Consider the following 27,086-nt stretch of genomic DNA (forward strand, 5'->3'; position numbering starts at 1 on the left):
GATTTCACAGCTTTTTTGCAACCCTCGCGTGGAATCACCTTATATTCCATGGATACTCATAAGAGAGTCTTATAATCTCCCTTATCTTTGAAAACTACACCTATAACGATGTATTCTATTAATATGAATATGAATTTCCACTCAATATAGATATAACTTTCCTACCTTGATGAGTCCAATCACTGTATATGAGATCCTTTGTCTCAAGCGCGTTGGTTGGTTTTTCTGTCAATTCTTTAGACATATCCGTCACTAGGATGTAAAAAGTCTTTGGACTTAAGAAGATGTGGTGACAGGCGTAGTAAGCATCTTGACCAGCAAAATCCAACAAACTTATCGTCTTTACTGGCTTATCACTGACATTAGGTAGGATAATACCTATGTCAAGTCCCGGAATTTGTTGATTTTCATCAGTCTTATTCGGAACACTGTCTGTAATCTGATCTTTTACGAGATGATTATCAAGATATTTTCCAGTTTTAGGAGATTTTTGCTCAGCTTTACTAGGAAAATTATTTGACTTTTCAAAGGTGAAACCAGTCTTAATTTTTTGAAATGGCAAATCATATTTCTTTTCGTGTTTTTGAGATGAAGGTTCTGTACCATTTATTGCTGATGAAATAGTTGTACTTTGTATTTCATCATCAGCTTTTGGATTTGATTGTGTAGCGTTCAATGAAGTTTCATCAGATTCACTCCTAGAAGTTCCCAGAGTTATTTGCAAAATGTGTTTACTCTTCTGATCCTTGTTCACTGAAATTTAGATTTGAGTTGAAATTCAAAACGAAAAATGTATTTAACTTATTTAATTTTGACTTACAGATATCCGTTATAGCTGACAACTGGATAACATTCTAACAGCTAGCGAGAACTAAACATAAGTAAAGTAAATAGGTCAGGAGGTAACAGTATAATAATCAATCTAGGATTATAACTTGCAGGATTCATAATTCTATCTACATGTATCGGAAAAATTCTTTTGCATTAATAATCTTCTAGGTGAATGCAGAAATTGGAATGCATATCGTAATGATTGGTAAATAAAAATCACAACAAAAGTACAAAATGGTAAACCATTTCAGATTCATCAACAGTCATCTAAATGAAACAAAGCATTTCACAAATATGTGGTCCATTACATTTTGATTTAACATTTTCTCCAATAATTTGGATTACGGATTTTCGTGCATAATATTATGGAGTGAAGGCAACGTGTTTTAACCATTAATAAATATATTTATAAAAAAAACTCCTCATCGTTAAGACAATCCCGAACAATTAGTACTGCTCTTAGTAAAGTAGGAACTTAGTGACTGATCCTATTTTAGGCAAATCACCCTTACCCATCAAACTAGTTTCGTCTTCATCTAGAGTAAAAATATTTGTATGAACTTCTAATCCTCTCGTGGATTCTGGTGGATGAGATACATCTTCACCCTTCAATTTCTTCACCAGAGTTGTCTTTCCTGCCCCAAAGTAACCCACCACCATTCCACGGCCGCAGTATACCTTTGTACTCCCTTTTTTGTAGTTTCTGATAAAGGTTTCAATGTCTTCGTTTGACATTCCAAGAACTTCTACAGGGACTTGCACTATACAATTTTCAAAAGTAATTTTAATGCTTTCCACTTCATATCTAATTAAATGAATTTTTAGTAAATTGAAAATTAGATTGAAATGTGATTTTCCAATGTATGCGTCGTGCTATTCAAATCACTTTCGCAATCTCATGTCATCGTCTGGAACCTTCACCACAAAGTAATCAACAAACACATCCTTTACTATACGACAATAGAGTTCAAGCATTGATTAAATCATTGCAAGTGTTGATGGGCAAAAGTTAGAAACTCGTTATATTCGGAATAAAATAGCTATTCGACAAAGACTTCATATTGAGAGCAACATTATGACTTAGGTGACATGTTGTCAATTAAGAATACACATACTTACACATCTTTGCTATTCCATTGCGATATTTGTCTTGTTCTAAGGACATGCTTCTTAGGAAATCAATTCCTTGGTTTTCTATTTGATTCTTTACTGTAAAATAAGGCACTAATCGTTCGGTGAAAGGGTGATAATGAACAGTAATAAATCCTCTAACTGCTATAACGAATATAAAATTTAAGAGTTGCGCAAATACGGACACATGATATACCAGAGGTGGAATCGGGTACTTCGTTGGAATAAGTAAGCATCTCCTGTCGACAGAACATAACCACCATAAGTCATATATCTTGATCAGGTGAACAGAGTATCCCTTAGTGAAAATCAGCGTTTTAAGAATGGCTTAACAATTGGTATAAAACAACATTTGATCCGATGACAGGTTTTTAATGATAAACTAGATCGTTATAACAACCATAGACTTTGCATAATTCTGACTTTAAACGAGACGGTTGAAGCCTATCTATCATCAACTCGATTTAGATTTGATCACAAGCAGAACAGGCTCTTGCAAATCGAATCATTTGAGAGACATCAACGCCATACGTTATATCTAGTACACCAGACTGTTTTCCACATCTGTCTCTCACTGAAATATCGCATTGTACGTACAGTACCCGCAACGTCATTCTTGGCATTCCTATCGTGCTCAATCGTGCGTGTATCCTATTGTATCGTGCGTGTATCCTATTCTATCGTATATCAGAATTTCCGTTTTCCATCGTGTTTTGTGTTTATCAAGTCTATCGTATATTGTGTTTTGCGTGTATCAGGTTTTCCGTTTATCGTGAAAATCGTTTATCGTGTAGCTTCGGAAACTGTCGGGATGGTATATCAAATCTAACAAGAGGTACTGTGAGCAATGCTCACTAAGAATACCCCCGCTTACCCCAATCTCCCAAAGGGTATTGGTAATAGGTATAAACTACCTCTTTTCTGAGTGTAAAAAACAAATGGCATGACAAACCGAACCATATTGCTACTTCGATGTCCAGTGCGCGTGACGTTTAACCTTTTGACCCAAAATCGATAGGGAACATCTTCATCCCATGGGTAGTCCATATGTAAGATATGATGACTGTAGGTGGAAATGATAACGCTTTAGAGCCTGGAAACCATATTGCTACTTCGATGTCCAGTGCGCGTGACCTTTGAACTTTTCACCCCAAAATCGATAGGGAACATGTTCATCCCATGGGTAGTTAAAATGTATGATATGGTGACGGTAGGTGGTAAGGATAATGCTTTAGAGCTCGGAAACTATATTGCTACTTCGATGTCCAGTGCGCTTGACCTTTGACCTTTTGACCCCAAAATCGATAGGGAACATCTTCATCCCATGGGTAGTCCATATGTATGATATGGTGACTGTAGGTGGTAAGGATAATGCTTTAGAGCCCGGAAACCATTGCGTCTACAGACGGACGGACGGACGGACGGACGGACAGGCAGACAGACGGACAACCCGATTCCAGTATACCCCCCCCCCACAACTTGTTGCGGGGGGTATAATAAAAAAGTACGATACTTTCCGAAAGCTTTATTTGTTTTGTTAAAGAAGCTATTTTTATGAATCGAGGAAAGACATTATATTTGAAGGAGAACATAAAGCTATCGATTCTAAGACACAAGAAGAGCTATTTGTCTGTCCAAAAGAATGTGAAAATTTAATTCTAAGTAATCTGGAAAGTAGGCAGGAGTTTGCTGAGCAAACCGAGGACAGTAAATTTGAAAGCTCCATAATCTGGAGTTCCTACACATTTCTTTGTCTAGAAAGAATTATTTGTAATTAACACTAACAGAGAAATAGGAAGTTCCTATTTGAAAGAGAAAAACAGTAAATATCATTGTTTATTACATATATTTTAATATTGGTTCTTTTTCTTCCGATTTTCCCCCCACCTCTATTCTACAGCATTTCACAAATTCTATGGTCGTTATAACGATCTAGTTCGTCAATACAACCTATCATTGGGTAAAATGCTGTCTTACATGTTTCATACCGATTGTTAAGCCGTTCTTGGCACACTGATTTTGACTGCGGATAACTCCGTTTACCTGATCAGGATATAGGGCTCACGGCGGGTGTGACCGGTCAACAGGGGGTATTTACTCCTCCTAGGCACATGTTCCCACCTCTGGTGTATCCAGGGGTCTGTGTTTGTCCAACTATCTATTTTGTATTGCTTATAGGAGTTATGAGATTGATCACTGTTTGCTATCTTCACCTTGCATATACCAACTACTGAAATTGTGAGCGTCCTTATATCTGATTTTCTGTATCACCCGTGTTTTGCCTGCAAACATTCTCAGGGACATTGTATTTTACACATTTTGAAGATTAAGTTTTAAAAGGGTACAAGAGTGTTGTATCCCACACAATGCTGGTCAACTGGGCACGATGCAACTGTCATAATTGTATTTTTTTTTACTTGTACATGTATACATGTACCAATAGTCGAACGTGTAGATTCTGGAAACCTATGCTGGTTTTAATGATTATTTGAATTGTGTACACCCAAAACACAAACATTTTTAAGTGTTTCGAAATTTTGAATTTAAAACAAGCCGGGTTTTGTTTATGTTGTTTTTAATAATTTATTTATTTTTTTTGTTAACAAAATATTAATTCAAATAAATATCTTCCAATTACTTATGACTACCAATTATCACTCATGGTGTCGAAATATCTAACATATGAGCATATTGTGTAGTGTAGTTAGTTGTTTTTTTGAAGCGGTCGTTATGAAACTAACTGTCGTTGTTGAATGAGCGATAATCTTAGAGCTTGATGCAAAATAACTTCATCTTCGCTACACACAAAATATTACTTGGTTTTATTTCATATTCAAGATAATAGACATTGGAATAAGAGAGCTACTGAAGCATGATATCACTACATTATATTACATTTAGTTAATTCCCTGTATACTTTATATACATGTATCAAACATTAGGTGATGATATAAGTTTTAGAATCATTGGTTGAGAAAATTCATATAGATATATATTGAATTCTATACCGTAAATACTTTAGTTTTCTGATTGTAGCTGTGATGGCGTAAAAAAACCATAAATATAATTTTAAGAAAGTACGAAAGTGGATAAAAGAAATTATATGTTTTAGGTAGATCATGAATATTGAAATCCCTCAATATTGTTATCAACAAAATGTAATTATGTTGTAGGTACAAAAATTTCGTTCTGTCTAAATTGTTTCTAAATTGACAACATTTCTACCAGGTTTTCCGTTTATCGTGAAGATCGTTTATCGTGCTGTCCGTTTATCAGGTTTATCGTGAAGATCGTTTATCAGGTTTTGCGTTTATCAGGTTTACCGTGTATCCTATCGTACCGTAGGTGTATCCTATCGTATTGTGCGTGTATCCTACCCTATCGTGCGTATATCGTGTTCTATCGTTTATCATGTCAAGAATAATGTTGCGGGTGGTGTAGATGATGCAAGGTGAAGATAACGAACAGTGATCAATCTCGTATCTCCTGTAAGAAATACAAGGTTAAGATGTGGGCAAACACGGACAATTGGATACACCCAAATTAGTATGAGGTGTCTAGGAGGAGTAAGCATTCTCGATTGACCGTTCACATCTGTTATGAGCCTTATATCTTTATTAGGAAAACTGATTAGTATGTAGACAACATCAATGTGTAAAGAACGACCCAACAATATGTATGAAACACGCCAGACAGCATTCGACTCAACGACACGTTGGATTTGCACAAATGACTATTATAACGACCATATAATCTTGCGTCCTTTAAAATTGATCACACGTTGCACACGTTGCACATGTTCTCATGTATCGAATCAGCTGAAAGATATAAACACCATATAATGGAACATCTCCATGCAGGTATATATGGGAAGTTGACGATGGAGGATCTGAAGCCATCCCCTTTATCATGTTGTTGAGTTGTCAATTTGCAATTTACATACATGCCCAATACGATATCCAAATATGAACCCCGTAGGGGTACGGGGTAGAATAGGTCTTTAGTACCCCTTGTTTGTCGCAAGAGGCAACTAAATGGGTGGTCCTTCGGATGAGACGGCAAAGACCGAGGCCCCGTGCCACTGCAGGTGTAGCACAATAAAGATCCCCTACTCAAATACCATAAGCGCCGGGCATAGGCATAAGTTATGGAGCCCTTCACCGTCACTGGTGAATTCTCCATATGAGTGAAAAATTCTAGAGAGGGACGTCAACCAATATTCAACTAACATATGTCGAGATAATCAAAAACGAAAAAAATGTCGATATAATTAAATGTTGAGTTGGAGGCCATATCAATATTTTTCTTCTAATTTAGAAGCTTGTAAATAAATTCTGTCAAATGAAAATATAAGATTACTTCAGTTTACTAAATGGTTACAATAACGCAACGTGATCTATTTGGGCATACCAAATATCAAAACTGCGACGGAATCGGAGACCAAATAATGATTCCGATATTCTGTATTTCATTGGCAGAAAAATGAATCAGTTGAGAGACAGAAAGATGGAACTGATAATAGAATATAATGCTATACATATACGAAATGTCGAAAATGAGAAAAAGGAAATCATCTCATTTACTATAAATTTGTGTTAATAGGCTGTCGTTAACATCTATGATTAAGAAATGTTTGGACGTATGCAGAATAGTTTCACATATATTCAGTTTTAATACAGTGTATATTAGTAGAATTTAACGGAAATGCTAAAAAGAATTATTTGAATTGTTTTGTACAGCAACTTGCAAAACGTGATAGATTACGCACAAGTTGTTGTTTCGATTCCTGTACAGGTTAGTACAGATGGAGGTTATTTATCTCTTGATTATCAATATTATTAAATCTTACTTCTTTCATTTTATGTTATTCACGACGTACATACAAGATAGTGCTAAAAGTCATTTTATTAACATTGTCCCTATGAACAGTGAAGATAACGAAAAGCGGCCAATCTCATAACTCCTATAAGCAATACAAAACAGAGAGTTGGGAAAAGAAGGACCCCTGGGTATATCAGAGGTGGAATCAGGTACCTAGGCAGAGTAAGTATCCCCTATCGATCGGTAGCACATGCTATGTGATCCTTATGTTTTCTTCAGGTATGCGAGGTTATCGGTAGTTAAAATCAGTGTGCCAAAAACGGCCTAACAATCGGTATGAAATACATCAGACATAAGTTGACCCAGTCATAGGCTGTATGAGGAAACTATATTGTTGTAACGATCATAGAATTTGCGAAAGGTATATGTCTGACATAAATTCATAATATCATAGTAAGACATGCTTATCAAAAATGAATGAATATAAATATTATGTTGACCATGAATGTTACGTCATAGATTAAGATTAATACAAATACAAATACAGATGGTTACCTTCATCAGGGACACTGTACTTTTTATCGTCAGGTTTCTGTGACTCTGAAAACATGAAGAGGTGATCCATGTACCTACCTGTGATCAATCAAATAACTCCTTTAATTAATTTGAATTAAGCGTTGGTCATTTACAGACTTCTAAATATAGCAGATGAAAAATGATGTATGTGAGAGGAGTAAGCATCCCATGTGAATTGATCACACCGAACGATAGCCCTAAGTTTTGATAAGGTAAACGGAGTAACCCGAGTTAAAATCAGTGTATAAAGAACGGCCTAACCTTAGATATGAAACATGTCAGACAGCATTTCCCCCAATGATAGGTGGCTTTCGTAAACCACATTGATATAACTACCAAAGAATTTGCGAAATTCTGGCTTTCAAAGAGATTATTAAAACCCCAGTAACATCGAGGTGTAAGTCATTGGCCTGTAATTATTTCAAAATTAATCATACATAGAACCAGCTCTTGCTTATTGATTCAGCTGAGAGACATAAATGTCATACGCAGGTGATAATGGAATACTACTATATATACTAGCGGAAAAAGAAATTGTGCATCATGAAATTTAGTATAATGTTTCCTTATTTAGTTTACATTGATAAAATCTAAGCAATCGATAAAGGTGTTGTTTTTGAACAATGTCCGATAGTACCCGACTCAGATGCACGGACGTTTTCGTCGTTAGTGAACAATGTTGTTTTTGAAGTGTTTGTACGCACGAGGTTTACTGACCAATACTTTTTGGAGTAAGAAATGTAAAAGGTTTGTTTGGAAACCATTTGTTAAGGAAAGCACTTTAGTTTTGACAATATTTACCCTTCTGTCATACCACGACTCAGCGAAAACCAACGTAATCTTGCTGTTAGGATGCTTCAAGCTGGAATGGCACAAAATATCGTAGCAAGACATTTTGGAGTTCATCGGAACACTATCCAGTCATTATGGAGACGTTTCCAACAATCTGGTAACACTCGGGATTGACCACGTTCTGGGCGGCCTCGTCACAGGCACCTGAAGTATGGATATTACTACCCCCCCCCCTTTTTCATAATTTTATTTTGGTGGCAATAATTTCTCTGAAATGTATGACTTCCCAGTCTATCCCATCCCTCTTTCGATTCATGTAATCGTTTCACGCTTTTTGTAAGCTTTAGATATTGGCTTTCAACCGGTATAATAAAATACACAAGGTAAGAAACAAAAATTTGTAAACAAACAGGGGGTCCCCGTTTCGGGGCACATTTTCCAAGTAATTATAGCATTACCTAAGGAATTTTGGCAAGCGGCAGGTCGGGGAGATGTCATACTACAAGTCTCATCAACTCAAAACCCATCTCATATCTTTTCTTTGACACAGTCTTGCGTGCATTGATCGGACAGGGCTTGATCTCTTCCACTGGCAGCCAAAAAAGATGTCAAAGAGTACGAATTTGTTGTATGTGCCGTGTGATTGGTTCGCAAAGACATTGCTTAGTCTCGGGATCATCCGAAGGGTCTCAGGATTATTCGCGGACCAATCACACGACACGTTATAAATTCGTACTCTGTGACCTCCTTTTTTGGCTGCCAGTGGAAGATATGAAGCCCTGTCCGATCAATGCACGCAAGATTACATGAATCGAAAGAGGGATGAGATAGATTGGGAATTCATACATTTCAGAGAAATTATTGCCACCAAATTTTTTTTATGAAAAACGGGTGAGGGGGTAGTAATATCCATACTTAAGGTGCCTGTGGTCCTCGTGTGACGTCGCGTCGACAGGACAACAACATTAGACTTGTGCACCTGAGAAATCGTTTCCAGACAGCAAGTTTGACTGCTCGTAGCATTCCTGGACTTCGACCGATCAGTCCAAGAACTGTGCGTAATCGTCTGCCCGATATTCTGTTCACTGATGAATCCATATTTCGTTTGGATAGCAGTGACGGTCGTTGTAGAGTGTATCGTCGCGTTGGAGAGCGGTACCAGGACGCTTGTGTTATGCAACGTCGACAATTCAGTGGAGGTAGCGTTTGGCGTAAGGTGGAATAACAGCACGTGGAAGGACCCCTCTACAAATTGTCAATGGAAATCTCACCGGCGTACGCTCTCGAGACGAAATTATTCAGCGCCATGTAATACCCTTCATACAGAGACAGCAAAATCACATCACTCTGTAGCAAGACAACGCAAGGTCACATGTTGCACGTGTAGTCAGGGACTTTTTTGTTCACCACAATGTCGATGTCTTGCCTTGTCCACCCGAATCCCCCGATTTATCGCCGATCGAGCACGTCTTGGGATGAAATGGAACGACGTCTACGCCGTTTACCAAATCAGCCTGTGACATTAGCTGATTTAGGCCAGGCTATAACCAACATCTGGAACAACATCCCTCAAGCATTTCTAAACACTTTAGTGGCATAAATGAGGCGCTGTTGTTAAGCATGCGTGAATGCAAATGGTGGTCACACAAGTTATGAACTTTGTTAATTCAAGTTCGAATACCGGTGTCTTTCGCGTGTGGTGAAATTGACGTTATTCGACGTTAACATTAATGGATTATGAAATGTTGTTACGAATACATTTGTTATCAGTATTACAAAAACTAAAATTTGTTCATTGTTATTTTTTATTATTTTTTCATATATTAAATAATGCACAGTTTCTTTTTTCCGTTAGTATACGTATGGGAAATTGACGATGGAGAAGCTGAAATAATCCCTTTTGTCACATTGAGAAATCTAGACAACGTTGTGCTCGATATAAACAAAGGCTTTAAAACCGGTCATACGATGATTACCAATAGCGATTTAACAAAAACAGACAAACTCATTGCAAAAAACAACATAGCCCTTAATATTAACAAACTTTTCAATAAAATTAAATAGCAAACCTCTAAGTTAAGATATAAATGAACATATTAGGGCATTGTAAAATGCATAATTCAAAATTTGATGTTTTGCTAAATCATCGGGAACCATCGGTGTTGCAAGCCACGCCTATTATCTATCAAATGCTGTGGTTGTATGAGAAAACAAATCCTCAACTTCATAAATATTTTTGTTCATTAGTCAACCAATCGGTGGCCTTCCATGGTTTTTTTTTTTTTTTTTTGTGGAAAGAAAATCATTCGAATGGCATTGCGTGCTCGTAGCGGAATAATCCTAGGATTGCAGAATGAGAACAAACTGGACACTTCTTAGCTGTTGTAACTAATGGATGCTTCTTTGTTGACTTCACCGGTGTAATAATTTATCATACGGTATGAGTAACCACGCCACTCTCTTTAGATAATTGTCTGATCAACCCTAGTTTTTCAGATTTCAACACATCCACTTTACCCCGAATTTCCTCATGATGTTTGAGAATAGGATTAAGTTTATTAACACAGACTTTACAAGCGTAACTACTGCTGTTAATTTCATTTGATAAATACTTATAAACATTACTTGTTTCTGTAAACAGGGATCGATAGCCTTTTCTGTCTGTCATTTCTTGTAAACAAACAATGCGTGTTTTAATAGTGGAATATCAAAAATATGTTTTGTAGCTGTGACTGGTCAAAGAAATCATTGCGTCATTTTATGAAGATTAATGACAATCGATGGTTTCGCTGATCATGCAGTGACATTTTGAGGAAGGGTAGGTACTACCGGACTCAGTAATTGTGGCTGACGACGATACAGGGGTCATATGTCACAGCTAAAGCTAGGAGGTCCTTTCAATATAAGAAAACAGCATGCATGTACAATATAGTTGTGTGCATGTATAGCATCCAAGTTGATTACTGCAACATAGTTACCACGGATGTACAAATGTTTTGTGTGTATTTCATGCATTGATAGATATGACGACTAATTCTCTGTTCATCAAGCAGTGCAATTCTTTTTCTTTTCCTTTGTTTTCCTTTGTCATTTGTTTCTGTGATTTTGGACGTTGAGTATCATAATGCTCCTCTGTTGGTCTAATTTGGTCGATTAAATATTGTATTCTCTAGGTAAATTACCAATATTATACGTAAAATATTGCCCCCCAAATAAATTTTACCATGTTGATAGAGGGGTATTGCCATGAATTTTTTTTTTACGATTTAGAATCTAGAAGTAAGCTGAAAATAATTGTTTTATTATGAAGCGGAATATTTGTAACATGGGTATGAAAAGCAACAAAGTGCAAATGAACAGTTTCTCTAAGAAATTCTGAAAGGGAACTATTCATCTAAAAATATCTGCTAAAGTAAACATTTGGTCCTCTTTATCCACTATGTAAATAAATTGTGTCAAAATTTGAGGGGAAATCATTAAAATGTCTTTAAAAGAATTCAATCGTTTGTTTATATGCCAAAAGGTTGCGCCCACGATTACATCATTTTCCCCTAAGACCTTTCACCCGCATATATAATTAGGTAATTAAAAATGGCGTCATGGAGCTAGTGTAGACACAATTATTTTTGAGGATCCCCACTGGATTCATAATTATAGTGTTATACTACACACAGTTTCCCCTGTTACATGTAAATCAATAAATTGAATGTGAATAATTGATCTATTCAGTATAATTTTCGATGTCTTTAACTTTGCTGATTGTGTGACATGGATTTCTGCTATGTAATGTTAGTATGTTTACATCATGCATTTGTGTGTTTCATTTCTTACGTTAATGAAAGAATACACCTGAACAGATCCTCATAAGTCACTTATTCATCATTGTTACGACTGTAAATTTATGAAAACTCTACTTTCAGTCAAGACTGTAGAAAACACTGTAACATCTACATTTTTGTCTGTAGTCTGTTTCCGTTTAGAAATGATCATTCCACATAACACGCTCCATATCGATTCACTTACGTTTAGGAATTGCTAGAAATTTTTTAAAATATTTTAGAAATGACACCTTACCAGTAGGAGGGTTACTATTTTCTTCATATCCATCTCTTTGTTCGCCGATTGATGTAAGGGTTTGCGGAAAATGATAACCGGGTGCAACCAGAGGACAATGGTGTTGATTAGATTGTCATATATTTTGTTGTTTGCAACTGTTTATATTCATTTGATCAACTGCAATGTTTTTATGTCAGCATTTTTCAATATTCTAACATGGAATGTACGTGGCATTATGTCATCGTCCATAAGTTTATCAAATATTTTGGACAATGTCAATTGTGATATTGCCATTATATGTGAGCACAAGATTAAACCAGCCAGTGTGCAATACTTAGACACGATTAGTTCCAAATATTTAGGTTACGTTCATATAGAACCAGGTCATGGTCAAAACTCTGACAATTTTACTCAAGCTTTATAGGCAAAGGAGGGGTAGGAATTATGTATAAGAAAGACTTGCAGTTTACAGTTTCGAAAATACCAGATATATATTCTTCTCGCATCATTGGTATTGAGGTTAAACGCAAACACCAACACTCGTTATATATACTAGGTGTGTATTTAACATCAGATAGTACTATCATATCATACTACACTGAATTAAACCTGTTAGATGCATTATTCAATCCTTTTTGCACTCTAGGTGATGTGGTAATAGGATGTGATCTTAATGCCAGTATTTATGAAACTGATCTGCCCCATGTTAATTCATACGAGTCTAAAGCACTCAAATAATTTATTTCTCGAAACGATATATGTCGTCCGAGGATTGATTTTCCTGTTGCAGGGTCTAGTTATACCTTTCTACAAACTAAGACCACATTAGACTTTATTTTGTGTAGCAAAACTTTTGTTAGTAATGTATACAAGTATCAAATTTTTCAAGAAGGTACCTTCAATTCCATGTCTGACTACCTTCCGGTTTTTATGAATATTGTCTTAAACGTAAAGAATTATGTTTTATGTAAACCATATGACTCTCTTCCAGCATGGCATAAAGCAGATGTAAGCAAACTACAAGATTAGGAATTGTATATCAACAATGAATCAAGTGTTTTGTTCGATAGAAATCTTAGCTCTGTTGATGACATCGATTATTTTTGCATTGATTTGTACCATATGTTATACACTGCTGCATCCCTTTTTATTCCTTTAGCTAAATTTAAACCTCACTTAAGACCAGAATGGACGCCTAAAGTTAAAAGTCTGCACAACCGAGAACGCCACTTACGGAATATCTGGTTAAGTGAAGGCCGTCCTCGAAGTATGGTACACGAATCTTATAAAAATTACAAACGAGCTAAAAGTGACTTTCGAAACGAGTTAAGCGCTGAACATGAAAGATACATGGCATTGGTGTTCCATGACATTGATGAAGCCTCTGAATGTGATGTGAGGTTATTCGGGAAACTCGTTAAACGCCAGCGCCCCCCTCCCCCCCCCAAAAAAAAACAAAATCGTATCCAGAAATTGAACTTGACGGAAGACTGTTCGACAGGCCTGATTGCATTGCAAACTGTTTTGCCAGCTACTTTGAAAGGGTCTACAACCCAATTGATTGCAAAAACTTTGACTCAGAGTTCTTTACCCTTGTTGAAAACTCGTACACTGCGATCAAGAAATCAACTAGTCATCAACAATATTCTACGATTCCGGGAGGAGAAGTATCATCAACTGAAGTATCTAACCTTATCAAGGAATTTAATGGCCGGGGGTAACCTAGAAAATTTTACACCCCGACGCCAATTAAGCATATATGGAGAAGGGGCATGGCTTACTCCTAGGAACTCTAACTTTAGAATATTATCAGAAATACAAACATTACTGCATACTGCAGTCTACACGTGCTCTAATCATTGTGTGGGAGACGATTTTAGCTTTGACATTCATCATTTATTTAATACAGGAATGAGTATTTTTATACAGCTTTATGAATATTACTTTTAAAATGATTGTTTATTTACTGATTGAATTGCTGTCTTGAAGACTCAGTACAGAGCAGATATTTGTCTTCTCCAGATGTTTTCTGTATTATTGTGTGTTGCCATCTTGGATATCTTCTTCCCTTTTGTGCTCCTCGGTGCATTTGGTCTTGCAGGATTCCATACAGATGTGAATTATCTGATCACATTCTCATTCCAATGACACACTGCCAAATGTGCCCTTCCCCGATATGCAATTATTTTGTCTTGGAAGATATTCATTGTGTTATTAAAGCTTTCCACATAATATGTGTCTTTTGCTAATGTAAAACGTATACAGTACCAATTTTGATGCACCAGATGCGCATTTCGACAAATAATGTCTCTTCAGTGATGCTCAACCGAAATCTTTGAAATCCAAAATAACTATGAAGTTTTAGAGCTAAATATAGCCAAAAACAGCGTGCCAAGAAAGTGGAACCAAATTCGTCCAAGGATAAGAGCTATGCACGAGGGAGATAATCCTTAGTTTTGAAATGAATTTCTAAATTTTGTAACAGCAATTAAATATACATCCGTATTTTCAAACTAGTAAAGAAATACTTAGCTACTGGGCTGTAGAGACCCTCGGGGACTAACAGTCCACCAGTAGAGACCTCGACCCAGGGGTCATAATGTAAAACGTATACGGTACCAATTTTGATGCACCAGATGCGGATTTCGACAAATAATGTCTCTTCAGTGATGCTCAACCGAAATGTTTGAAATCCAAAATAACTATGAAGTTTTGGAGCTAAATATAGCCAATACATAGTCAATTGGATTTTTAAACAACGGTGAATGTGTAATTCCTTCAAGTAAAAGCTTTTCTGATATCTTGTCAACTATAGCAAGTCTTGATGGTTCATAATTTTTGTCCACTCTGCATCTTGATGTGGAATGACATTCTGTGTGATTTCCCTTGTAGTGCTCAACTACATTTAAGAGTAGTTTTTGTAATTTCTCTGGATCTTGGTCACAATTTCTCAGTGCCCAATAACAGTGGGTTACAACAGGCTCCACCTTATCATAAAGGTATTCTGGTCATGTTTTTCCTTTAAGGTATGGTGGTCCTGAAGAAACTTTTTTCATATTTACTTTTATGGATTTGACACCATGCCAAGTATCATTCTGATTTATTTTATCTCCAGATTCTCGAACAAATCTATTAATGGATAAATTTCGATCATGCGTATGTATGATGATAGAGACACCTTTTTCATGGAGATGGTGATAAATTCTGTCGGTTCCAACTTTTTCATGTCTTTGAGATATTGAATCATCCATCTTAGTGACATGTTCGCATTTGATGAACTGGTGTGTATTTTCTCCCAAGGCAACTACACTACACTCTTTGGCGTTTTTCCGCCATCCATGTCGAGCATTCATCATCATGTTTATTCCGTCATCGTCTTGACAACCAACTTCACCCCATAATGCCATATCAATGTTATCTTCATACTCTGCTTCAATGTGTGAGTAAATATTTTTTAAACAATTGTCACGGTTTCTTTGATTAATGAGGCCAATTTTAGCTCCCTTTGAAAATCTGACATAGTGAACAGGCAACATTCCACTACATGCGAGTCATTGAACTACCCTTCTATTCACAAGGTATTCGTTGTCAGGTAGGCATGGTGACGATGACCACAGGATGTTGTGATGTTTTTCTCTACTGCAATAAAATCTTATTGCAGCAACATGTCCTTTTTCTGTGACTTTGTTAACAGAGAGCCTGTCATCACAGAATTTGGAATGGTTTTCCACTACATTTACCAATGTTTTCAGGGACGATTCCTCAGTCATGAAAAATTTCTGATTGCAATCCTCTTCCTCCACTTGCAGAAAAGTATTCAAGTCCAATATATCCATATTTTCTTTGTTGTTTTTTTTTTTACTGTATTTATCTAAGAAAGTTTTAAATACTGTTTCAATAATCTCTGCATTATTGATAGGACGATTCAGTTGCCTCACTAAAATGTCTCTTGTTTTATGACGAAGAGAGAATATTACATCTTTGTGCACGTCATCTCCAGGAACTGAAATTTTGAATGAAGGTGAACGTTTCTTTGAAGAATCCATACTGTGTGTAAAATGTTCAAATATTAAAGTAGTAATGATAATATGTGAAACTAAAGTAACAATGATAAACAGAGATCCACAAAAAGGGGGTGACAAGTAAAACAAAACTTCCATATAGGTCTTTTCTCCAAGTGTTTACATTATCTAAATATCAAGAAATGAATTACCAGCAACAGTTTGGGGTTAAAGATTAACAATGTTTGTAGGGTCTAGATATATTTTGCAAGTTATTTTTTTTTGTTAGTAAAAGCATTGCTCTTATCCCCATCATTGATAAATGGAATGTTCGGAGTCAGAACTTAATTAAACTTTCAACTCTTCTAATACTTTTCTGATGTGACAAAGGGCGAGAAACTATAGGGAAAAAATGTATCACATCGCAAAGAAAGACCTGTTATCTGTACCAGATCAAATTTCATAATGATGGGACAATATTAGCTCTATCTCTAAATCAAAAGATTTCATTTAGATAATTTATTTTAATTATAAAAAGTTTCTAACTTCCCATAATGATATTACCCGTTCTCTGTTGGCAAATAGGAACAAATTTGCTTAGGTCTGCATAATCAAATTTGGGATGTTGACAGGTTTATAGACCGATATAGCTATATAGGCTGAGGACAAAATTTTGGCGGGTTTTTCTCTCATAAACAATGAATCAAAACACAACATTGATTCATGTTACAGATGAACAAAAGAAGGCAATCTTCGGTATATTTAATCATTTTGGATGGACTATTGAAGAAGAAAACCCGTCTATGACATCAAAACAGGATGCATCTACGGACACAGCTGGTTTAGAGAGTGATGTGCCAAATGAAGAATTTCCCCCATTTATCATTGAACATAATGAAAACATGAATGAATATCGACACTGTTTTTGTAAACAATGTATAACACATGAAAACAACAGACATATGTGGTGGACGAATAACTGTGAAAAAAAGCAGGGAAAATAGAAAACTGAGGAACGAATTGTATCAAAAAATTTGGACAATGATGTTTCACAGACAAATATTCACTGATGAACGTTATTTGGAGATAAAAATGGGAACAAGATCCTAGGAGACAGAATGATGTTTGGCATAGACGTGATGTTATGCCAGATTGTGTTTTGAAACTTGTTAGAAGCTGGCTACCAAATTTAGATGGAGATCCTTATGTGGGACATAAGTGGGAATGAAACCCCCCAAATGAATTGCAATATTTATCTTTGACTTCAGAAATGACCTTTCATTAAAGTGTTTTATAGATCTCTGTAAAATGGAAATTGGAAAAAACAAACATGAAAGAGGTTAGTTATATGCTATATATAAATGCCTAGCGCATCAACGTAGCTTCCGGAGTAAACACAGCTGTTTACAGTTTCTATGGCAGACTCCTCCTCCTTGTCAATTCTAGCAAATTCAAATCTAAAACAAGCTCTGCTTCAAACTTTTTATTGGTAAATACTCTGTAAAAACAGTTTGCATGTAATCAAGCTGAGTACTACAATCATTCTGAAATGGGGGGCTACTTCTGCACCAAGTTACTCAGAGCACACAGACCTGGCTTACAAGATATTTCAAAATTTGCCTCTCAGCCCTGTAAGGTGTCAATTATTTTAAAAGAACCATTGAATTTCCCATTGGCTCCCTTATATACCCAATGCCTGGCCTTTAAACGCAGGAAGGCACCTGGACTGGACCGTATTCAAAATGAACATCTTATATATGGAGGACCCTCACTTTCCACATGTATCTCGCACCTCTTTAACGCAATAATCAAGATTGGTAAACTCCCAACTATCTCGAAAAAGGATAGCATAGTACCTATCTACAAGGGAAATAACAAGCCCAAAAAATCTCCCGACAACTACCGACCAATCGCTCTTCTTCCATGTCTTATGAAATTATTTGAGAAAATACTGATCCAATTTCCAAACCCACAACAACAAGGCTTCCAACCAAGACTAGGGTCCATTACAGCCTCATTCAATCTCCAATAAATTATCTTTCACAACTTGGAACATGGTAGTCCTGTCTATGTTGCCTTTCTGGATACGCAAAAAGTTTTCGATACAGTCTGGAGGCATGGTCTCCTGCTCAAATTACGTCATCTCGGTGTGACAGGACCTTTATGGACTCTCATTGATGATTGCCACACGGATACTTTCTGTTCAGTTGCCGTGAACCAGACAAATTCTGACTGATTTCCCATTTCCCAAGGAGTAAGGCAATGTGGAGTCCTTTCAACCTTTCTTTATCTAGTGTTTATTAATGACAGAAACTGCAAAACAATTCCACAAATACCGGAATCTACAGTATAAAATCTTCAAATCCAACCTTAGTAAATGATATTTCCTGTGTAACCTTGTCACAACGGGCACTCCAAGTTCTTCTAGAAACAGCCTACAGCTACTCAATACGGTGAAGATTTACCTTCAACGCAAATAAATCTAGCGTTTTGCGATTCTCTCCCTCAGACACAGGCATTAACATCACCTCATGGTGACTTGGCCAGGATACTATTCAACTCTCAAAAGCTTACACTCATCTTGGTATTCTTCTTGATGCAAAAATGGATCCCAGCGATAGGATTGCCGATGCATGCAGAAAAGGACAACAGTCATATTTGCCCTTAAAATCAATGAACACCTCAATCCTGTGACTTTATCAAAATTGTATAAACGAGTTATTCTTCCTGTCGTCTTATACGGAAGTGAACTATGGTGTGATCTCAGACAAAAAGCTATTCGCTCCCTCAACATCGTTCAGCACTTTATTTGTAAACATGCTATGAATCTCCCCAGACAAACACGATCGGACATGTGAGAGTCACTGTTCGGACTAATGCCAATAGCGTCTGAAATAGACACACGAAAATTACAGTTCTTTGTTCGCCTATGTCGGATGGAAACAAGCAACCTCACTAAACAGATCTTTCTTAACCGTCTTTGTTCATACATCGACTTTCCAAAACATAAACATCATGGGTTCATACCGGATGTGATCGATCTCCACAACAAGTATTGCCTTCAAATATATCTCGACTCTTATCTCCAAACTGGAATGTTTCTTACCAAAGTAAAATGGAAAAGAACTGTAAACTCTGTTGTATCCAACCATTTCTCAGAAACTAGATCAGCACGTATACTCGGAGACCCTGATATCACACTCTTCAGATGTATAACCCAAGGTAGAAATCCCAGCATGCTCTGGGAAATTCCTACTGACATGCACGAAGTTCAACTTTACAAATTTATAGTGAAACTCTGGACTCTTGTGGATATTCCACCCGTATTGTGTGTAATTTGTCATCGTGTTTTTACAAATGTATTTGAAGATGCTTCAACAGCATGCAAAGGAACCTTTGTATTTAGAGAAGTTTGGTGGCAAACAATAGTAGAACATTTTGATATTAACTTATCCGCTGAGTTGTGTGGACTTGGCAGTCGTGGCATATATACGTTTCTTTTAGGTGCACGGTCTCTGCCAGGCCTTACATTTTATGAACTATCCTTCAGTTTACATCTCCTTAACTTTCGTTTATTAAGGGATGCAGCAGTCTGGCACTACTGAATGTCTTGTTTAGCTACATAATTTCAACCATAACCGAACAATCGCAAACCAATGTAACTGCCCAGTCTATATATCTCAATGTCGTATGTCACACTGTACCCAATGATGCAAGTTAACTGGTTATGCATATGAACATATAAGTGTATATGGAAATATATATATGTGCATATGTATGTATATTTTCATATATAATATACGTATATTAACGTACGATATGAGAAAACATTTCCCTCTAAATCCAGTACCTGTGGTATAACTTACCTACAATGTAAAACTTATACGGTACCAATTTTGATGCACCAGATGCGCATTTCAACAACTAATGTATCTTCAGTGATACTCAACAGAAATCTTTGAAACCCGAAATAACTATGAAGTTTTGGAGCTAAATATAGCCAAAAACAGCGTGCCAAAAAAGTGGAACCAAATTCATCCAAGGATAAAATCTATGCATGAGGGAGATAATCCTTAGTTTTGAAATGAATTTCTAAATTTTGTAACAGCAATTAAATATACATCCGTATTTTCAAGCTAGTAACGAAGTACTTAGCTACTGGGCTGTAGAGACCCTCGGGGACTAACAGTCCACCAGCAGAGGCCTCGACCCAGGGTTCATAATGTAAAACGTATACGGTACCAATTTTGATGCACCAGATGCGCATTTCGACAAATAATGTCTCTTCAGTGATGCTCAACTGAAATCTTTGAAACCCGAATAACTATGAAGTTTTAGAGCTAAATATAGCCAAAAACAGCGTACCAAAACGTGGAGCCAAATTCGTCCAAGGATAAGAGCTATGCATGAGGGAGATAATCCTTAATTTTGAAATGAATTTCTAAATTTTGTAACAGCAATCAAATATACATCCGTATTTTCAAGCTAGTAACGAAGTACTTAGCTACTGGGCTGTAGAGACCCTCGGGGACTAACAGTCCACCAGCAGAGGCCTCGACCCAGGGGTCATAATGTAAAACTTACGGTACCAATTTTGATGCACCAGATGCGCATTTCGACCCATAACATGAATTCACAATATATACTCTCCTAATTTGTCTGTCTTATATTACTATCTATGTGATGTTTATTTCTAATGTTATCTGCAATAATGTAGCCCTATCCAATTTATTTTTATTCTGACGTTTTCGGGATAGGACTACAATTCCATAGGATCTCCGTAATGGTGCAAAATAACTTTATGAATAACCGATAATAAACTCTGTGTATTAGTCCCAAATGTTGTTTACACCAAAAGGAGTGCATACTTTGTGCTCGGGCATGTCTAATAAAGGTTTTTTCATTAAATATAATGTACAGCATTCAAAATTCTTCGTCTGCTCCGCCATGCTTGTTGTCGCGAGATCTCGTAGGTGGATCTAATGAAAAACCTAAACATTGGCAATCAGCGCGAAAATGTAGTTACTCGAGCCACTTCGACAAAGAAAGGAAAATCATATTGTTGCAGAAAGAATTTACAGTCTGTTGTTCGGTTTTTGACTTGATATTAAATTCAAACCTTTTCAATATCGACGAAATAGCTTTCGCCTCCATACTTGTCCATTGATGTAAATACTACCTTATATGTCATATGCAAATGACTTGATAATCGGAAGTTTATAATTCAGTACATCAAACATGGCGCACAAATATGAATCGAGAAATTGGAATTTATCGAAATTGTTGAAAACGGTAGAATAGAGCCTCACAAATCTTAAGTTGCAGGTTGTAAATTTATATATTGACTAAGAAACATAAAATATCATTTTATTTACGTAAAGAAAGTCAGGAAATGTTTAGAATGAGCGCAAATGTTGCGGGAGTGAATCACTCCCGCATTTGCACCATTACGGAGATCCTAAGGAGTTGTAGCCCTCTCCCTAAAAAAAAAAAAAAAAAAAATCAGAGAGGGCTACATTATTGCAGCTATTCTAATGTATATTTGTTGTATGTAAATTTCCTTTAGGAGGAAATAAATAATGAATGAAAAAAGGTTGCGCCCACGATTACATCATTTCCCCTAAGACCTTTCACCCGCACATATAATTAGGTAATTAAAAATGGGTCGTGGAGCTAGTGTAGACAATTATTTTTGAGGTCGCGCCATCAAGCCGTACGTACATTGATTGCACGTGAACTGGGTACGCTCATAAAATATCAAACTAGAACATTATATTGGATATCGTAAAATTTTGCCAAGATATCAACTTTAGAAATAAAAGATGTTGCCATGTACTTTGAGATAAAAAAGTGTTTAATGTATTGTACAAGTTTGTGTCAAAGTGAATTGTTTTACAGGTATAATTATTCCATATCATTATTTGCTATGGGGAAATTGATTAATATATCAGCCTAGTGGTCTCTCCCTGCATTTACAACAGAGGTAGACTAAGTGAAGACTTCTTTTTTAATTTAGATACGGATATAAAGTGATGGTAAACATGGTAATTTAGAGGCATTTTTATTTAAATTTATATTGTGTGCCATGAACATACATTTTTATGTGCAGCATCACGGAAAAGATATTTTAAATCTAGGCGAAGTAAATCTATTGATTGGACAGATTTATGTTTAGTCGAGGGCTTGCATCGATCGATCAGAGTAACGTGAAATGTGTATACGTGTAGCTTACTTTTGACTTTAATGCAAATTGCGAATCAATACTAGCTGCATTATTGCCCGACTGCACTAGCAATAAACTTCACATGATTAACGATACTTTTCCCACTTATCTTGTTCATCTCCGGATTTGATAGAAACTCCTAATTTTACTAGCCTTCTCAGTGTAATTTTCACGCACTTTTAAACAACAGAAATCCTTTGGATCACTTTTTCTTTAAAATTTTAGTTTTTACCCTTCTCAAAATCTGTTCAGCCCATACATTTGGTGCTTGTACCGTTTCTCATGAGGTGTGTACACTATTATACTGAAATTCAGTCTATCAACTATACACTCATGATATTATAGTTGTACCTGGTTTAAAAAAATAGAATGAATATAAAGATTATCCTGGCCATGAATGTAACACCATAAAATGTTTTGCTGTATATCTATGAGAATGCAAATACAAAATTTTACCTTCATCGGGGACACTGCCTTCTTTATCCTCAGGTTTCTTTGATTCTTAAAACATAAAGTAATATTAACTGTTGTTTATAATAAATGATCCTACCTTGCACAAATATATTCCCGTAATACTTTCTCTAAGATTGGAATTATTTTGTATTTAGTGCCGTTGAATTTTTATTGTATAATTGTTTGTATTTTTGAGAAAACAATATCAAAACGAATTCCAACATTTTTGTGGTCATTTGATTCAGTAGCATGTGGAGCGTTTATCGAACAAATAATGATCATGAGCAGTGATCAATCTCATCAATCTAAAAATTCCAAAATTGAGGAGTGGGCAAACACTGACCTCTAATGATATCAGTGGTGGATTTGGGTGCATAAGAGGAGTAAAAATCACTTTTTGACCGGCGAAATCCGAATAATCCGTAGGTAAAATCAATATGTAAAAACTGCACAACAATCGATTGATTGCTGTTTTACGCCCTTTTGGTAATTTGTCAGCCATTTTACGACGGGAGACCTCAAAATGGTTATGTTTTACTACAGTAGGTAAAATGTGATTATTGTCCAACAATAATCATGCTTTACTTACCATTAGCACGAATGCTATATAAATTAAAAAGTAATTCTTTCCACGTTGATTTTGACAACAATATACTTCATTTACCTGATAAAGACATGGAACTATCACGAGTATGTCTGTTCGAAATGAAGTACTTTTTCCTCCTAGTCACCTTATCCCACCCATGTCAGTAGAACGGCAGTGTTTCCCCTGTGCTCAATTTTGTATTTTGTATGTTTGCACCTCCTGGGAACCTTGTCGCACCTCTGATATGTCCCAAGGTGATCTTATCCCCTTGGTTTTTTATTCTCTGGGAGATTTGTCTCTGTTTGTTTTATTCACGTGTTCATCATTTTAACAAATTAAATTTATGAAAACTCATTTCAGTGGAGACTGTTGAACACTCAGTAACATCTATGGCTTTGTCACTAGCCTGTTTTCGTTTAGAAATTAACAATCTACATAATACGCTCCGTGTCGAGTTACTTACGTGTAGATATTGCTAGAAATTGTCGTAAATATTTCAGAAATAACACCTTACCAGCAGTAGGGTTACTATTTTCTTCATATCCATCTCTCTGTTCGCCGATTGATGTAAGTGCTAAAACAAACAAAGACAGCTCGCTTGTTCACTATTTCTATTCAAACACAATTAAAATATAACGAATCTTATACCAATCTATATGATATAGAAAATACGACAAAATTAATAATATTGACAATGTTTGTAGATGGTGAAAACAGGAAATCATTCGTCTACATCTATGCGTCTACATTTGTACATAAACTGACTATAGCCAATGCCAAGCATTACTCATGATATATATATATATATATATATATATATATATATATATATATATATATATAACAATATATTGGCTGTAATTCATGTTGATTTGCAATAAAGCTCAATATGCTACACTTTCCTTCTATGTTTTGAAATGTATTGGATTTCCTATTTTGTCCACTGGTTATGTTTCTGTATTGCGTGTATCATAAAAGAGGAGTACATAATTCTGCACTGATCCCATTACAACCCAGTGTTGTTTGTTTTTATGTAGGGAGAACGACTCATACTACATTTCCACCACATATTAAATACACATTGTGTCATCCTATGATGCAACCCGTCTATCAGGTACATACAAAACTACAGGTAAGATATAACCCTATGGATGTTTTGTTCTACACAAACCTTCGAAATATTATCTGAATAGGATAAAACTTACGTTCGGATTCTTCGTCGTTTCCTAGAAATAATGAAAAACATATTAGATATTTATCAGGTTTAGCGGTCTTATCCGAAGGGCCGCCCCATTCGATCGCCCTTTACAACACTTTAATACTGACGACCCATTATAACCCGGAAATTATGAAAAAAACGCCTTAGCAAGTTCAGACTTGCATAGAATTTTGAAAATATTGCTGTTTAAAGGACAAGGTACGTTTGGGGCCAAATTTGGCCCCGCGTCCAAATTAAATGATATTCCTCTAAATTCTTTCATATGGTGTATACTTCCACAAAATGGTTATGATGTCTTCGTAAAATGCTTTTCTTATGTATAACACATATGTAAATACAGTATAGTTTACGATAACAGGGTGCCATTTTGATGTTGCTTTATGCGACGTCATGAACTCAATATGAAAATAATACAATTTATGTCGCCATATGCTCAAAGTTTTATTAAAGAAATGTGCACTATGATTTTTATTTGAAAAGTTTAATTGACTTTTTCCGAAAGTTTTAATCAATTGTGGCGGATGCTGTGATTTAAATTAAATGAATATCATATATGTACGTAGCGCGTTGTTACCTTGAATTATTCTTGTTTGTATATGTATACTTTGTTCTTTTTTTTTTCGAGCGCACTAAATGTTTTCAGCGAAAGAACACGTACTAACCAATACTACATTGGATTGTACACGTAGTAAAAAGAACATGGAATTCATTCAGAATATATGTGAAAAGAAATATTATAAAACGAACTTGAAAAGTTGTTTTTAGCTCACCTGAACCGAAGGTTCAAGTGAGCTTTTCTGATCGCTTTTTGTCCGTCGTCTGTCTGTCTGTCTGTCCGTCTGTCTGTTTGTCTGTCCGTCTGTCTGTTAAACTTTTCACATTTTCGACTTCTTCTCCAGAACCACTGCGACAATTTCAACCAAACATGGCCAAAAGCATCCTTGGGTGAAGGGCTTTCAATTTTGTTCAAATGAAGGGTTATGTCCTTTTTAAAGGGGAGATAATCACAAAAATGCAAAAATAGGGCGGGGTCATTTAAAAATCTTCTTTTCAAGAACCACTGGGCCAGAAGAGCGGGAATTTACCTGAAAGCTTCCTGACATATTGCAGATTCAAGTTTGTTCAAATCATGGCCCCCGGTGGTAGGATGGGGCCACAAGGGGGGATCAAAGTTTTACATACAAATATATAGGGAAAAACTTTAAAAATCTTCTTCTGAAAAACCACTTAGCCAGAAAAGCTGAGATTTACATGAAAGCTTCCTGACATAATGCAGATTCAAGTTTGTTCAAATCTTTGGCCCTAGGGTTGGATGAGGCCACAATAGGGGATGAAAGTTTTACATACAAATATATAGGGAAAAACTTTTAAAATCTTCTTCTCAAGAACCACTAAGCCAGAAAAACTGAGATTTACATGAAAGCTTCCTGACATAATGCAGATCCAAGTTTGTTCAAATCATGGGCTCCGGGGGTTGGATGGGGCCACAATAGGGGATCAAAGTTTTACATACAAATATATAGGAAAAATCTTCTTCCCAAGAACTACTGAGCCAGAAAAGCTGATTTTTACATGAAAACTTTCTGACATAGTGAAAAATCCAAGTTTGTGCAAATCATGGCCCCCGGGGGAAGGATGGGGCCACAAGGGGGGGGGATCAAAGTTTTACATACAAATATATAGGGAAAAACATTTAAAATCTTCTTCTCAAGAACCACTAAGCCAGAAAAACTGAGATTTACATGACAGCTTCCTGACATAATGCAGATTCAAGTTTGTTCAAATCATTTGGCCCTGGGGTTGGATGAGGCCACAATAGGGGATCAAAGTTTTACATACAAATATATAGGAAAAATCTTTTTCTCAATAACCACTGAGTCAGAAAAGCTGATATTTACAAGAAAACTTTCTGACATAGTACAGATTGAAGTTTGTTCAAATCATGGCCCCCGGGGGGTAGGATGGGGCCACAAGTGGGGTGGTCAAAGTTTTACATACAAATATAGGAAAAAGCTTTAAAAATCTTCTTCTCAAGAACCATTGGGCCAAAGAAGTTGACATTTACATGAAAGCTTTCTGACGCAGTGTAGATTCAAGTTTGCAAAGGTAGTTTTGGCCATAATAGGGACTAAGAGTTTACGTGCAAATATATATGGAAAGTCTTCAGATATGGGCCAAGGTGACTTAGGTGAGCGATGTGGCCCATGGGCCTCTTGTTTTTTAAATTCAACGCACGACAATAGGACCAAATGCGAACCTTATAGGATGTGATAAGATTTACAAACAATGTGATAAGTTCTACACAAGAGTTGACACTGACACCATGAAAAACCTAACAGAAAATAATCTTGTCGGTAGTATATTCAATGTTTTAGCAGATACACTTGCATCTATTTA

General features: G+C 36.1%; 1 protein-coding gene across 1 annotated transcript in view; it reads right to left on the reverse strand.

Moving 5' to 3' along the window:
- LOC125677291 (uncharacterized) overlaps nt 1-27,086 on the reverse strand; it is a 107,020-nt gene that overhangs the window by 36,350 nt on the left and 43,584 nt on the right. The window contains exons 6-12 of the mRNA XM_056143768.1: nt 24,676-24,696; nt 23,985-24,044; nt 22,888-22,932; nt 7,339-7,383; nt 1,951-2,040; nt 1,344-1,592; nt 166-753 (exon numbers count right to left, since the gene is read on the reverse strand). Coding sequence (XP_055999743.1) covers nt 166-753; nt 1,344-1,592; nt 1,951-2,040; nt 7,339-7,383; nt 22,888-22,932; nt 23,985-24,044; nt 24,676-24,696 — 1,098 coding nt within the window. The remainder of the gene's footprint in view (nt 1-165; nt 754-1,343; nt 1,593-1,950; nt 2,041-7,338; nt 7,384-22,887; nt 22,933-23,984; nt 24,045-24,675; nt 24,697-27,086) is intronic.

This window comes from Ostrea edulis, chromosome 7, assembly GCF_947568905.1.
Source record: "Ostrea edulis chromosome 7, xbOstEdul1.1, whole genome shotgun sequence".
Lineage (NCBI taxonomy): Eukaryota > Metazoa > Mollusca > Bivalvia > Ostreida > Ostreidae > Ostrea > Ostrea edulis.